The following is a 15,570-nucleotide window of genomic DNA, read 5'->3' on the forward strand; positions in this document are numbered from 1 at the left end:
GAATACTTACACTTTTGAAGATTTAGAATGAAAATCGTGATGATAGTTGAGAGAGAAATGTGGTGTTCTTGAGGTGGAAGTGAGATAATGAAGGAAGATGAAGAATATGAGCATATAAGGGGGAGTTTACGGCCCACCTTGAGTTTACGACCGTAAACTCAAGTGTTGTGGCCGTGAACTCTCTAAGAGAAGGTTAAGGCTCGATTTCTTGGACAGTGTCTCTAGCAGGTACATTCTAACACTTATTCCTTAAGTGTACTATGCTTAAAACTCCTTAGAATGACCTTTAACCGGGCTAGAACTCATTACCAATGAGTCTGACACTCAGTTGAGTTGATTGACTGGGCTTTAAAAGTAAAAATTTTCCGGGTTGTCACACACAACACATGATTTTTTTGGATACAACAGAATCACTTGTACTCATACTCATTCTATTTTCTCTGTAATTATTCATTTCAATCAATAAAATCATCAACACAGGTGATCGTTATCACCTGCCAAGGTTTTATGTCAGAGATCCTAGCAAGTATCAAGAGTTTTCTTTGTAAACGAATTGTGTTGCTTTGAGTTATATTTCATACTTGTTTTATACTGAACATCACAACCTCTCATACACTTTGGTATATTTTTGTTCGATTATTTTTTGACCAAAACAATATACATTTGGTTATGTATAGAGACGTAAACGAGCCTTGACACTAGTCGAGCCATACCCGTTTAAAGTTATACAATCGAGCTCGAGAACGAACTCGACTCGTGAAGCATATATGAAGCTCGGGATCTGCTCGCTAATGCTTGTTCGTCCGTGATGCTCATTAAAATCAGGATCTGCTCGTTATTTTTCATATTTTATTAATATATAATAATATATAAAATAAAAATATATTATACAAAAACTTATTTAAGTCCGCGAGCTTAAAGAAGTCCTCACATGCAGGCTTGAGATTAGACTCGTTTATTAAATGAGTTTTATTCTAGGCTTGAATTTGGGCTCGTTATGACTCGGTTTGTTTCAAAATTTTAACGAGCCGAACCCAAATAACTCGGTTCGTTTGCATCCATAGTTACGTAGTCATTTAGATTTCAAAATTACATAATTATTTAATAAAAATTAAATATACTAAAATAGTCGTAGCTATTCAGATTTCAAAATTTACATAAATTATTTAATAAAAATTAAATATTAAATCTACTAAAATAGTAAAAATTAATTCTATATTTTTACTGTAAGAATCAGAACCTATTTTACAAGGGTTTACAAAGAAATCCGAGCAACAGAAGCCATGTGCCCACTTTGTTTCCGGTCAAGCATCGGCCTCCCCTGGCGCTAAAAATCTTAAACCCTAAACCCTCTATCACTAAACCTCTCAAAGGTTCACCTTTACTTTCGCCATGGCTTCGGTGGCGATAACCAGAAAAAACCACCTCGTCTCTTCTCTACTCTACAGTATCCGATGCCGAAGATCATATATCCGTCGTCCAATCACCACCAGCCGCCTCAGCTTCACGACGTCAACTTCCACTTCCCCTTCGCCGGCAGATACAGAAATTCCCGTTTCCAGAACCAAAGTCCTTGAAGTATTCAAAGAAGAATTCGAAATTGGATCACGCCTACTCACGTTTGAAACAGGGAAGATCGCGAGGTTCGCCAATGGTGCAGTTGTATTAGGCATCGACGATACTAAAGTGCTCTCCACAGTTTGCTCATCTAAAGGCGATGGTGTCCGCGATTTTTTGCCTCTCACTGTACGTATATCTCCTTCCATTTCGATTCTATTCATTTTTTGAATTGTATAACTTTTTGACCGAGGCTTTCATTTTAATTTCTGATTTAGGTCGATTATCAAGAGAAACAGTTTGCTCAAGGAGTGATTCCAGGCACATATATGCGAAGAGAAGGTGCTCCAAAAGAGCGAGAACTTCTATGTGGTCGGCTAATTGATCGCCCTATTCGGCCACTCTTTCCAGCTGGGTTTTACCATGAGGTTCAGGTATGTCACCTGTTCGTTTTTCAACTCTTTCACCATTTGTAGCTGTTTGCATGCTTTCTCATCCAGTGTTTGTATAGGTGATGGCTAGTGTGCTTTCTTCAGATGGGAAGCAAGATCCAGATGTAATGGCAGCTAATGCCACTTCTGCTGCTCTTATGTTATCAGATATACCATGGGGTGGCCCCATTGGAATGATTCGTGTAGGAAGGATTGATGGGCATCTTGTTGTAAATCCAACCATGGATGAGGTAGTAATCTTCTTCTCCTCCTCCTCACTGTTAGAAACTACTATATCCATCTTGTATACATCAAATTGCAATAAATAGCAACATACCTTTGTCTTTTACTTTATTTCTTATTTAGTCATTGGACTATAAATATCGTTATTAAAACCATTGTGCTTCTCAAAATTGATTGTTTTGGCTAAATGGTTATATTAACGACTTTTGAAAGTTGAATGATTCTTGCTATCGATTCCAATTTGCTCACTAAATATATCAAAGGGTTAAATGCAAGAAAAAGCAACATTAACATACTTCTGTTTAGTTGTTTACTATAGCATCCTACTTACATTTCACATTTCTTCCTATTTACAACATTGTATTTTGAAAAATCTACACAATTATAGCAATATCATCCAAATATACAGCAATTTTCACTGCTTTAGTTGGATAAAAATTTCAAAATACAGTTTCTTAATAAGAAAAAGATTGTGTTTTCAAAGTACAATGCTATAAATGGTTTGATTTTTGTAAAAATTGCAATACTGAATACCCTATATCTCATTGTTTTCTACAACGGATTTGATGCAGCTTAATCTAAGTGATCTCAACCTTGTATACGCCTGCACAAAAGACAAGACTTTGATGTTAGATGTACAAGCAAGTGAAATTTCCGAAAAAGACCTTGAAGCTGCATTTAGGTTTGCACATCCTGAGGTAAGTTATAAGTCATAATTCATAAAAATCTTGGTTAATATTTTCATAAAAATCAAGAAAGTACTTTTCAAGAGTCTAAATGAGGTAGCTTTTGATTATACATACAGGCAGTTAAATTCATCGAACCTCAGTTAAGACTTGCTGAAAAAGCAGGGAAACAGAAAAAAGAATATAAATTATCATTGGTGTCAGAAAGAACAATGAATAAAATCCGTGATTTGACTGAAACGCCCATTGAAGCTGTTTTTACAGATCCTTCTTATGGAAAGGTACATTGAGTTTATATGGTATGTCATATTTTGTGTAAGCATCTATTATTTTAATTAATTAATTTTTTTTTCTTTTGATTGCTTGTAGTTTGAACGTGGAGAAGCCTTAGATAAAATTGCACAAAATGTGAAAGGTATTTTAGAGGAAGAAGGTGATGAAGAAAGCTTAAAAGTTTTATCAAAAACAGTTGATACAGTGCGAAAGCAGGTGCCTTTTTATATGCCTATCAAATCGTACTTCTTAATGCTTTCTTCTAAACAATCTTTTTATGAGTAAATTACAGAAGTGGTCCCTGTAGTATGCGTGAAATTTCAAGTTCAGTCCAATTCTTGAAATTGTCTCAATGTTGTCCGTAAGTTTCCATTCTGTTGCGGATCCGTCAAAAGTAGAACGTTTGATGTGTAAATGTAAAATGACAATTTTACCCCTGTTTTCTCCTTTTCTTATTATTCAAAAAATGCGCCCCAACCCAACCCAGCCACATCATTTGAAATTTTATAATATTCTTTTTTTTAATAACAACAATAACAGTAAGAATAATACTAATAATACATAATAAAAAATAACAGAAGGATAAAATGGGGGTATAAAGGTCATTTCACATCCATTTAGGAGAGACTAAATCTGCAACGAAATGCAAACTTCAAAAGTTGGACTGAGCTTGCGATTTTGTGCATACCACAGGGACCATTTCTGTAATATACTCGTCTTTTATTAGGACAACAAAGTAGGACGTTGAATATGTGTAAAATGACCATTTTACCCCTGTTTTCTCATTTTCTTTTTATTCGAAAAATGCGCCCCCGATCCACCCCCACCTTAAACACCAACATGTGAAATTTTATAATTTACTTTTTGAATAACAACAATAATAGTAAGAATAATACTAATAATACATAATAAAAAATAACAGAAGGATACAATAGGGGTATAAAAGTCATTTCACAACGATTTAACATCCATTTAGGAGAGACTAAATCTGCAATAAAATGCATACTTCAGAATTTGGACTAAACTTGCGATTTTTTGCAAACCACAAGGACCATTTCTGTTATTTACCCGTTTTTTATTAGGACAACTAAGTAGGACGTTGAATATGTGTAAAATGACCATTTTACCCCTGTTTTCTCTTTTTCTTTTTATTCAAAAAATGCACCCCCAATCCGAAACATCCACATCCTTTGGATATAATAGGCCAATAGGGGTATAAAAGTCATTTCACAACAATTTGACATCTATTAGGAGAGACTAAATCCGCAGCGAAATGTAACCCTAAAAAATTGGACTAAACTTGCGATTTTGCATACCACAGGGATCATTTCTGTAACTCACTCGTCTTTTATTACAACAACTAATAACAAAGAAATCAATGAAAGTACATTGCTATTTTAACATTTATGCATTTAACCCAATAATTTTTATCAGATTATACGCAAAAGGATTATTACAGAAGGGTTTAGGCTTGATGGAAGGCGTCTGGATGAGGTCAGGCCTTTGTATTGTGAAGCTGGCAGTTTACCTGGATTGCATGGGTCAGCTTTATTTTCACGTGGAGATACACAGGTAGGTTATTAAATAAATTTATAATATTATAATTTCATTTATGGAGAAATAAAATATGTTTTTTTTTTTTTTTTTAGGTTTTATGTACAGTTACCCTTGGTGCCCCTGGGGACGCACAACGTTTGGATTCAATTGTGGGCCCCCCAACTAAGCGGTTTATGCTTCACTACAATTTTCCACCTTTCTGTATTAATGAAGTTGGGAAAAGAACTGGATTAAATCGTCGTGAAGTTGGACATGGTGAGTTATTATTGTTAAGAAATAGCAATCTACTTTTGTTTATTTGTGTGTTGAGTAAATTACACGAATGGTCCCTATGGTTTGGGGTAATTTGCACGTTTGGTCCCTAACTTATTTTTTTAACTCGAAAGGTCCCTGCTGTTTGTTTTTGTTGCGCGTTTGGTCCCTGTCTTACCTAAAAAGACTATTTAGCCATTGATTTTTTAATTTATTTAAATTTAAATAATGTGGGGTAGGTAAGGTAAGGTAAAGGGAGCTGGAAGTGGGGTTGGGTTTGTGTTTATTTAAATAAATTAAAAAATCAAGGGCAAAATAGTCTTTTTAGGTAAGATAGGGACCAAACGCGCAACAAAAACAAACTGTAGGGACCTTTCGAGTTAAAAAAATAAGTTAGGGACCAAACGTGCAAATTACCCCAAACCATAGGGACCATTCGTGTAATGTACTCTTGTGTATTATAATATAATATATAGTAATAGCATCCTACTTTCATTTTCTTTTCATTACAACATGTCACCTCCAAAAAAAAAATTCTTACTTAGAGGGAAAATGACATAAACGCCCTTAAGTTTGATAGAAATGTGCAGATTTACTCTTTTGCGTATTTTAGGTTCATTAAAGCCGGAGGATTGCGATTTTTTTTTTTTCAAATTTACCCTTTTTGCAGGTTTACCTGGTAAAACCGAATATTTCTTCCAAACATAAGAGCTTTGATGAACCTAAATTACGCAAAAGGGTAAAATTGGAAAAAAAGTTGCGAAGCTCTGACTTTAATGAACGTAAATACGTAGAAGGGTAAATCCGCATATTTCTGCCAAATTTAAGGGCTTTTATGTCATTTGCTCTAATTTAGACATTGTACGTTGAAAAATCCACTTAATTATATCGTTGTACTTTCAATCATTTTTGTTAGGGTTAATCTAATAAAAGACCTTATATTTTGTGTTTTTTTCCGGATTAAACCTCATCTTTATTTTTTTTCATGAAAAAGACCTTATATGTTTTCATTTTTACGAAAAAAACCCTCAACCTTCTAAATGTTTCCACATAAACCCTCAACTTTTTTAGTGTTTCCTGAAGAAATCCTCACATTTTACAACTTTTTTTTGGAGAAAAATGACTAAAAGGTCCAAATCGGAAAAAATGAAAAAAATAAAGTGAAGATTTAATCTGGAAAAAAAACACAAAATATAAGGTCTTTTCTTTTATGAGATTAACCCTTTTTGTTATTTAGACATTGTACCTTAGAAAATTATTATACCCATTTATAGCATATCATACTTTCAATCTTTTTCTTGTATTTTATTTGAAATAGATGTTTTTTAATGTGTCTTTCATGAGTCATAATATTTTCAACAACTTTAAAAATCTCTCCTAACAATTAATTATGTTAAAGAAGTAAATAGAATTATATACTTTGGAATCTTTTTGTAGGCACTTTAGCTGAAAAGGCTCTTGTTGCTGTATTGCCTCCTGAACTTGACTTTCCATATACTGTTCGTATCAATTCTGAAGTCATGAGCTCTGATGGTTCAACATCAATGGCAACTGTCTGTGGAGGTATATATGTAATTTTATTTCCACCTGAGGGTAAAAATGTCATTTTAACTTTATTGATGATGCAGGTAGTATGGCTTTAATGGATGCTGGCATCCCTTTACAGGAACATGTTGCAGGGCTTTCAGTAGGCCTTGTTACTGAAGTTGATCCATCAACTGGCACTGTTAATGAGTATCGTATACTAACTGATATTTTGGTCAGTTTTTTTTTATATAACTAAATTACGTATTTGGTCCCTGTGCTTACTTTTTGTTTGGTTTAGACCCCGAAAAGGAATCTTTTTGCAATTTTCATCCTTATTTTATGGTTTTGTTACACTTTTGTTCCCTGGGAAGTCATGTTTAACATTTTAATTTGATTAAGGCCAAATTGTATAAAAATTGTAGTTTGGACTTTTTTTTGGCTTAACCACTGAAACTTTATACTACTATTTTTTTTTTAAAGGAAAAACACAATGTTTTTTCCATTAGTCAGTTGCAAATAACAAATAGAATAATACTTTTTAGGTGAAAAATGTTTTTTTTTTTTTTTTTTAAATCGAACTTTTGATGGTTAACTTGAAAAGAAAATTTTCTTCAAGTGGTTAAACCAAACAATTTTCAAACTCTCGTGGTTTTTATAGAATTCAAAGTTTTATGTAGTGGTTTTTCTGAAAATAAAAGCAAACTCTCAATAGTTAAAATAGGAAAAAAAAAATTATTTCAGTGGTTAAACCCAAAAAAATCCAAACTACAGTGGTTTTTATGGAATTTTCCCTTTGCTTCAATTACAAAATGCTGTCCTTATAGTATACTCAAAATGACAGGTTTAGTCCAAATTTCGTTTTTGTTAAATTTCTGTCCCTGTGGTCTCATTTTGTTTCAGTTTTGGTCCCTAGGTCGTTAGCTTTTCACATTTTTATCGAAGTAAATTACAAATTTGATCCCTATGTTATACTTAAATTGACATGTTTAGTCCAAGTTCCATTTTTTTCAAAATTTTCCACATGGTTTCATCTTGTTCATTTAATACAACTACTCAGCTGTTAGTTTGTTTAAAATGACCATTTTGCCCTTGTACTAAACCCAAAAAACAGTAAACCAAAGGGCCAAATTTGTAATTTACTCTTTTTCATCTTTGTTATTGAGAACAAAACGAATCCAAATCTCTTAATAACAAAATTATTTGGTTCATCTTTAGGGTCTGGAAGATCATCTTGGGGACATGGATTTTAAAATTGCAGGGACCCGAAATGGAATTACAGCAATCCAATTGGACATAAAACCTGCTGGAATTCCTCTTGATATTATTTGTGAGTCACTGGGACCCGCATATAAAGGGAGACTCCAAATCCTTGACCATATGGAGCAAGAAATAAATGCAGCACGTGTTCAAGATGGAAAAAATTCTCCAAGATTAGGTATTATTATCAACTATTATTATAATAATTTCCATTTTAACTATTAACTAATAATATTATGTGTTTTGTAGTTACCTTAAAATATAGCAACGATGATTTACGCCGATTGATTGGACCACTTGGCGCCTTGAAGATGAAAATTGAAGAAGAAACAGGTCTGCATTAGATTTAAAAAATGTTTCTTTTTATTATTATATATAATGAAAAGCAACACTCTTATGAATAGTATACTTCTGTATTTTCATAATTTGGCCACAAAAGTTTCTTCTTTCACACTTTGGCCACAAATCTATTTTATTATTTAATACTTTGGCCACAAAAAATTTTTATGTTGACAGATTTGGTCCCTAGATTTTCATACATTGGCAATTTCTTCTCCCTTAATTTGTAGATCGGCACTTTCCACCCCTTTACTTTATAGAATGACACTTTCCACCCCCTTTACATTGTAAAATGTCAGTTTTACCCCCTCAAATTTGAACAACGACAATTTCCACCCCTTCAACTTTTATATATTGCCATGTTTGCAGGTTTAGTCCCTAGACTTTCGTATGTTGGCTATAATAAAAATTGGTTTGTATTTCTTGCAGGTGCTCGGATGTCTGTGAGTGATGGAGCCCTAACTATAGTCGCAAAGAATCAATCCGTAATGGAAAAAGTGCAAGAAAAGGTACTTGACAAAAAGCTCAAGGGTAGTAAAGTAATTTTGCATTTATTTAGGGACAAGGACAACCCACAAATGTATAATATGATCTTTCAGGTTGATTTAATAATTGGGAGAGCAATTGAAGTAGGAGGTGTTTACAAAGGGATTATAACTTCAATAAAAGAGTATGGAGCTTTTGTAGAGTTCAATGGTGGACAACATGGCCTCTTACATGTGTCTGAATTATCTCATGAACCGGTTATCTTTTTCTTCTCTCTTTATTTATATTTTTAGACTTTAGTAATAGTAACATTATTGAAAATATAAATTAAAAAAAAAATATATTTTTCAGATATCCAAAATTTCAGATGTGATTTCAGTCGGGCAGCAACTTTCTTTAATGTGTATCGGGCAGGATCTCCGTGGCAACATAAAACTCTCTCTAAAAGCCACTTTACCTCAAAAGACCAAAAAACCCGATCCGATTAAAACATCCTCGGATTTATCAAAACAAGTCGAGGATTCTCCGCCACGTCAGCAAGAACCCCAGAATTCCACATCATATTCCGCCACGTCACCGATTGTGATCCGAAGCGCTGTGGAGTGTGATGAGGAGGAGAAATTGTCTACTTTGATTTCGAGTGTCAAACATAACAGCAAATTGCCACGTGTTTCAAAGCCAAAATCTTCTTCTCAAAAACCCAAGAGTTTAAAGTCTTCAAGTAATGAGGATGAATTAGGTTGTGATTCGGGATCTAAAAAAACTAAAGGGGGAAAACCGTTTCTACTAACGGAGAAAAGAACAAATAGTGGTTCTAATTATACAAGCTCTGAAGAAGAAGAGGAAGATGATGATAAACATAAACATGCGTTTACAAATGTAGTGGATATTTCTGATTTTTTTAAAGATAGAGAATCGAAAGTAGAGGAGACTTCAATTGATGCAAAAAAGCTGAAACTTGGAACGAAAGTAACTGCAAAGATTGTTCAAGTACGTGCACGTGGATTAGTATTGGATTTGGGTGGTGGAATTAATGGGATGTATCGGTTTGAGGTATGTGTCACAAATCATATGTTAGTTGCAAGAAATAACATTCTACTTTCATTTAGTTATATTCTTATAAGAGCAATCCACAATAGGAGCTCTTATAATACAAGTTCTCTTGCAATCCACAATAGGAGCTCTTATAATACAAGTTCTCTTTTGAATCAAAAAGCTCTTGAAAAATAAAAAAAAGCTATTGGAGGAGCTTTTTCGAGACACTTGCTAGTTAGCAAGCTCTTCTCTTGAGCTCTTTTAAGTGATGTGGTGGGACCATGATTCATGTTGGAGCTCTTATAATATAAGTTCTCTTTCAAATCAAAAAGCTCTTGAAAAATAAAAATAAAAACTATTGGAGTAGCTTTAGCAAGCTTTTCTTTTGAGGTCTTTTAAGTGATGTGGTGGGATCCATAGTTTTTGCTTTGAAAAATCTATAATTGGGTAGTTTTTTTTATTTTTTTATTTTTACACACAGAGGCTTTCAGTTTCCTCTTTAATTTGACTATGCAATTGTGAAATGTCTCGTTGTTTATTGGTTTCGATAAAATTATACATGTTTGTGGAGAGTGTGTAATTACGGTTTTAACCTTGATGGTTGATGTTACAGGGTGGTGGGAAGCAGGATTTTGAAGTAGGCAGTGAGGTACGAGTACAATGTACAAGCTTTAACAGCAAGGGTATTCCTGTAATGTCAATTGTACAGGATGATTAGAGTGATGACATGAAGATTGGTTGATTTTTTTTTATAGATAATTAATATTATATTATCTATAATGGGTTTTGTAGAATAGTGTATGGAGTTAAATGCAAGAGACCGAATTGTTGATCTCTTATTTTTACTTTGAAAAATTGTTATAATTTGAGGTAGAGCTTTATGGGTTCCTATGATCAATTGTTCATGATACCTTTTGTAAGTTGTCCCAATAAATTTAACCTATTCAAATTGTTGATCTCTTTTTAGGATTTTCTCATTAATAATTTAATTGTTGACTTTTTTTTTTAATAAATTACAAACTAATACGTTTAAATACTTTTTATGTATAATTAGTAATAACCATAAAAAGTATTAATACATCAACAAACTTAAGATGAATCTTACAAATGGTATTGTAAAAAAAAAAAAAAATTAACCTTACACAAGGAAACATATTTTGAGTGAAAAAAGGGGCAAAAAATGATTTGTTGCTGCCCAGGATCGAACTGGAGACCTTCAGTGTGTAAAACTGACGTGATAACCACTACACCACAGCAACAATTTGTTTGGCTGTGACTATTAGCTAACTCATAATAATTCAAAAGAGACTGAGACTGTAAACAGCCTAATTTAGCTAAGTTACTCCAGCTCAAACTGGAATTAAAAATGGCTAATCCAACATGATTTGTATTTAATGTTTTTAAAAAAATTCAAATCTAAATCCATAAAGATTGCGTCTTATGAGTGTATTTGTGTTTTGTACCGACGATGATGACAATGAAGGCCACGTCAACAAAAAGTGCACTAAAAATATCTTTAAAAAAATATCTTCATGTTTGAATATTCTCATTCACTAGACTTGAAATTATCATTATCCCTTCATAATTTATATATACATCTGCCCACAAAAACCTTACATTTCATTTTAATATAAAAAAGAAAAGAGATATGTCGGCTTTCCCAATATTCCGGCTGCCGGAGGTGTTGAATCCGGTCATAACCACTCATCACCGCCATGGATTCAATCGTCCAAAATTCCCTGTCTCAAGGTACCTTCAAACTGGTATTCATATTATAGTGGATTATATTTTGTATTTATATTTGTACATATGTTCATCCCTTATTTATCGGGATTTTATGTATTTATTATACCGATATCAAAAAGCACTTTGTACTAAATACTGATGCTAATAGGGACAACAAAATGTTATATTTTTTTCCCAAGAAATAGGACACAAGGACTTCCTAAGATCCAGGACACATATACACACATATATATATATATATATATATATATATATATATATATATATATATATATATATATATATATATATATATAGAGAGAGAGAGAGTACATCAATTTTGAAGGCCTGTGCGAAAACTAAAATTGGGCCCCTCTAAATACAACTTTTTTTTATAGAAGAAAAAAAATTTAAGGGAGTAAGTTGTAACATGAGAAAACTTAAAAAGTAACTAAATTAATTAAAACTAGAAAAATAAAATTTTATAAAAAATGAGGGGCAAAATATATAAATTTCTAAAGTTGATTTTTTAAAGAATTAGAAGATGTGTTACATTGTGAAAATGAAAGTGTAAATAAGTGGCTAAAACTGTAAGTTGGAGTAATGATGTAAATGAAGGGGAATTAAATGCATTAGCATATTTAAAAATTTGCTCGACAATTGGGATCGAACCTAAGTATCTTGAAGATGGAAAGAACGTTCTACCAGTTGAGCTAAAGAACTTCTATGCCAATATTTGCACAAAATTGTATATATTAACAAATTAATAATATAAAAAAATTGAAAATTTGAGGGTGGGCCTTGGACCACCCTGGCTCTCATATGGCTTCGCCCATGCTAAGATCCCGCCTATGTAAAAAAAGACATAAATACCATATTTATCTGGTTTGGTCATGGAAAATAACACTATGGATGTTTTCTGTAGCTAACTTTTAAGAAAAAAAAACTCGAATTAAACAAAAGTTTCATTTTGTTTAACTACTTCAAGTAGATTTTGGAAACTTTTAGTTTTTCAGTTTTATATAATTTTACATATCTAAAAGCTAGCAGTTACTTTTGTTGAACATTTTTATACAAATAAAAGCTACAACTTCTAACTGTCAACTATCAACTAGGTTTTCTAAACACGTCATATAAATCTTGTCTAGTCCATTTTCACTAGAATACTTTATTTACAGGATTATGAGACATTTGGTTGTTATTTAAAGATTGATTTTGTAAAAAAAATTAAAATTAAATAAAACTATTTATATTGATGAGCAGATGTTGTATGCGAAATCCTGTTGAGACACGAAGAAATGGTGGGAATCATTACGAGTTGCTTGGCGTATCTGTAGACTCCAATTTTAAAGAAATAAAAGAATCCTACAGAAAACTACAAAAGAAATACCACCCTGATATTGCAGGCCAACAGGTCCCCTCCATCTTTCTCTCTTTCACATCTACTATAAATAATATCCACATGTCAATTTCTGTTTTTTTTTTCAATTTTTAAAATTAAAAAGCCATATAATAGTTATACTTATATATGTAAAGTATTAAATGTAATGAATGTGATAGTAAATTGCAATAAATATTTTTCTTTCCTTTTTTATTTCAAAATTTTACTTTAAAAAAATACTTATTATTTACAATTTAACATTTTTTTCTAAATCAGCCTGTACACACACCTAGTACATATTTATCAAAATTATTAATGTAATAAATATGACTAAAAAGAACCAATATTGTTGGAAAAGTAATATACTTTTTGAAATAAATCAATTGTTGTAATCACTTAGATACACTTTCATTGATGACATGTTTAACCGATTTCAAAATTTTTTAAAAGCATACTAAATGGCTCGAAATTGTCACATCTAGTATTTATCAAAAAAAAAAAAAAAAAAAAAACTAAATGTCATTTGGTTTGCTGGACTACGTGGGATTTGATTGGAATAAAATTCAATTTCATTTAATTCCCGTGTTCGGTTGCAAATGAGTATGGAATTGAATTGTGTTATTGTTGGAATTCACAAAATCCTTTGACCGATGGAAAACCAACATAATTCAACTCCCAACATTTTCCTTTGTGAAAATTACAAAAATACCCTCTTAACCCAAGCATTTTACATATAATCTCCTCTCGGCTCACGAATTCTATTTCATTTACATCTAATTAAACACATGACATAATTCAATTCCTTCATATTTAAAATCCTTCAATTCCTAATTCCTTTGACATATACATAATAAAACTTTATGAAGTGGTCAAGTTTGGTAGATATCTATTGATCAAAGTACGACTCTCCTTCCAATAAAATAAATTATTCATAATTTCATGTCATGTTTTCAGGGTCATGAACATACGCTTCTATTGAATGAAGCGTATAATGTGCTAATGAAAGACTATTTAAGAAAAGATTATGATGCTTCAATTGGCCATGTAAGGGTCGGGTTTGTTGGAGATTCATTGGACATGGGTTATAGCTCGTGGAATGGACCGTTTCGCCCTCAAGCACTCTTTGTCGATGAGAAAGCTTGCATAGGTCAAAATTTTCCTCTATGAAATTATATCCTAAACTAGAATTGCAATAAATATCTTAAATTACATTTGAACATCATTAAGTTCAAAACACATGATAAAAGGTAGGCTAGATGCAAGAAAATAGAAACATACTTCCATTTGTTTGTTTATTATCACATCCTACTTTCATTTCATTCTACGACAACAATTTAATTCAATTATTTTTCTTATTAACACATTTTACTTTGAAAAATCTGCTAAATTATAGCATTACACTTTCATTTTTTTTTTCTTATTATAACATTGTACGTTGAAAAATCCACCCGATCATAGAAATGAAAATTGCTTTGTATCTGAATGACATTGCTATAGTTAGGTAAAGTATTGAGAATAAAATTTGTAATAGGAAAAATTAAAGTACGTTTTTGTTTCTTGCATTTAAACCATTTTAGGGTGGGGCCAACAATTACAGTTATGACAGTTGAAATGTTGAATTGTAACAGGTTGTAGAGAGTGTGTGCACAATGCCCATAATACATTCAGAATGGATGAGATTATTGGATGTGCTCGAGTGAATGTTCAATTTGGAGATGATGATACTAGCATTGAGGTAACCAAAGAACTACTTGTAAATATAACATGGCTAAATGCAAGAAATAGTAACACACTTTCATTTAAACTACGATAGATATCATACTATAATAATCTATCTTTCGAAATTCCACTTACATTATTGTACTTTCAATCTTTATTCTTTTAAGCAATTGTACTTTGAAACTCTACCAACTACAACACTGTACTTCCAAATATTTCCTTTTTAGAGTATTATTTTTTTGAAAAATCAAGTATTGTAATAGGAAGAAATGAAAGTAGGATTTTACAATAAACAAACCAAAGGAAGTATGTTGCTATTTCTTGCAAAATATGTAGGATGCTAAAAGGGAAAGACTTAGACACTTAGTTATAAAAACAGGTAGCAGTGGACTCATGCCCAATGAATTGCATCCATTGGGTGGAAAGAGAAGAGTTAGCAATACTTGAATACTTTAACATCCCACGACCTAAACAAGGCCATGGTGTATTTGGACAAGGATGGGAAAGACCTCAAAATGTCTTCATGGCAGCCAAGACCTTCCAAAAACAGCAACAATCTCAATCCCAACAAAAAAACGGTAATTTTATTATTATTTTGTTTTCCAAAAATGGTAAGAGTATTATTTTATAATATTTTTAATGATATTTCTTGTAAGTGTGATGCAAATTTTTTTTACAGTAAGATGCGATGTGGAACAAGAAACAGAAGCACAGGCACATGCTCGAGAAAGTGCAAGCTTAAAATTGGAGATGGAGAAATTTTCGGGATTGTGGGAGTGGGTGAAAAAAATATCGGCTTTTTAGATGAAAAACTTAGGTTACTATAGTTAAAATGTAAATATATAATTATGTATGAATATATATGTATGTATATATAAAGAAACTTTTTAAAATGTATACAAGTAAACAGAAGTATCGTTTTATACAACACTTTGCTTCAAGAATCAAGAGTTAAATCTCCTTTGCCACCTATGCTGTTCCAAAATGAAACAAAACACAAGCGCATGAAGTTGAATTATAACCAAATATTTAACAAATCTTGGATGTTTTTAAGGGGAAAATGTCAGTAAATATTCGAAAGAATTTCCACCTAGGTACCTCA

At 32.1% G+C, this 15,570-nt stretch overlaps 2 protein-coding genes and 1 non-coding gene across 3 annotated transcripts; 2 read left to right on the forward strand and 1 right to left on the reverse strand.

Moving 5' to 3' along the window:
- The first annotated feature begins 1,267 nt into the window (after positions 1-1,267).
- LOC145167178 (polyribonucleotide nucleotidyltransferase) lies at positions 1,268-10,594 on the forward strand. Its single transcript, XM_079086277.1, has 16 exons — positions 1,268-1,746; positions 1,836-1,991; positions 2,069-2,239; positions 2,804-2,929; positions 3,037-3,198; positions 3,287-3,406; positions 4,625-4,762; positions 4,840-5,002; positions 6,437-6,562; positions 6,628-6,758; positions 7,742-7,961; positions 8,033-8,116; positions 8,552-8,631; positions 8,722-8,865; positions 8,960-9,661; positions 10,257-10,594. Exons 1-16 carry the CDS (start codon positions 1,393-1,395, stop codon positions 10,359-10,361), a joined length of 2,982 nt encoding a protein of 993 aa, XP_078942403.1. The 5' UTR covers positions 1,268-1,392; the 3' UTR covers positions 10,362-10,594.
- A 235-nt stretch (positions 10,595-10,829) lies between these two features.
- TRNAV-UAC (transfer RNA valine (anticodon UAC)) lies at positions 10,830-10,902 on the reverse strand. Its single transcript has one exon. It is a non-coding gene; the product is annotated as a tRNA-Val (tRNA).
- Positions 10,903-11,240: 338 nt separating this feature from the next.
- LOC145162941 (chaperone protein dnaJ C76, chloroplastic-like) lies at positions 11,241-15,396 on the forward strand. Its single transcript, XM_079081911.1, has 6 exons — positions 11,241-11,392; positions 12,632-12,782; positions 13,704-13,896; positions 14,378-14,484; positions 14,848-15,046; positions 15,148-15,396. Exons 1-6 carry the CDS (start codon positions 11,292-11,294, stop codon positions 15,270-15,272), a joined length of 876 nt encoding a protein of 291 aa, XP_078938037.1. The 5' UTR covers positions 11,241-11,291; the 3' UTR covers positions 15,273-15,396.
- The last annotated feature ends 174 nt before the right edge of the window (positions 15,397-15,570 follow it).

Source organism: Lactuca virosa, chromosome 3 (genome assembly GCF_052849685.1).
Source record: "Lactuca virosa cultivar CGN04683 chromosome 3, Lactuca_virosa_CGN04683_v6, whole genome shotgun sequence".
Lineage (NCBI taxonomy): Eukaryota > Viridiplantae > Streptophyta > Magnoliopsida > Asterales > Asteraceae > Lactuca > Lactuca virosa.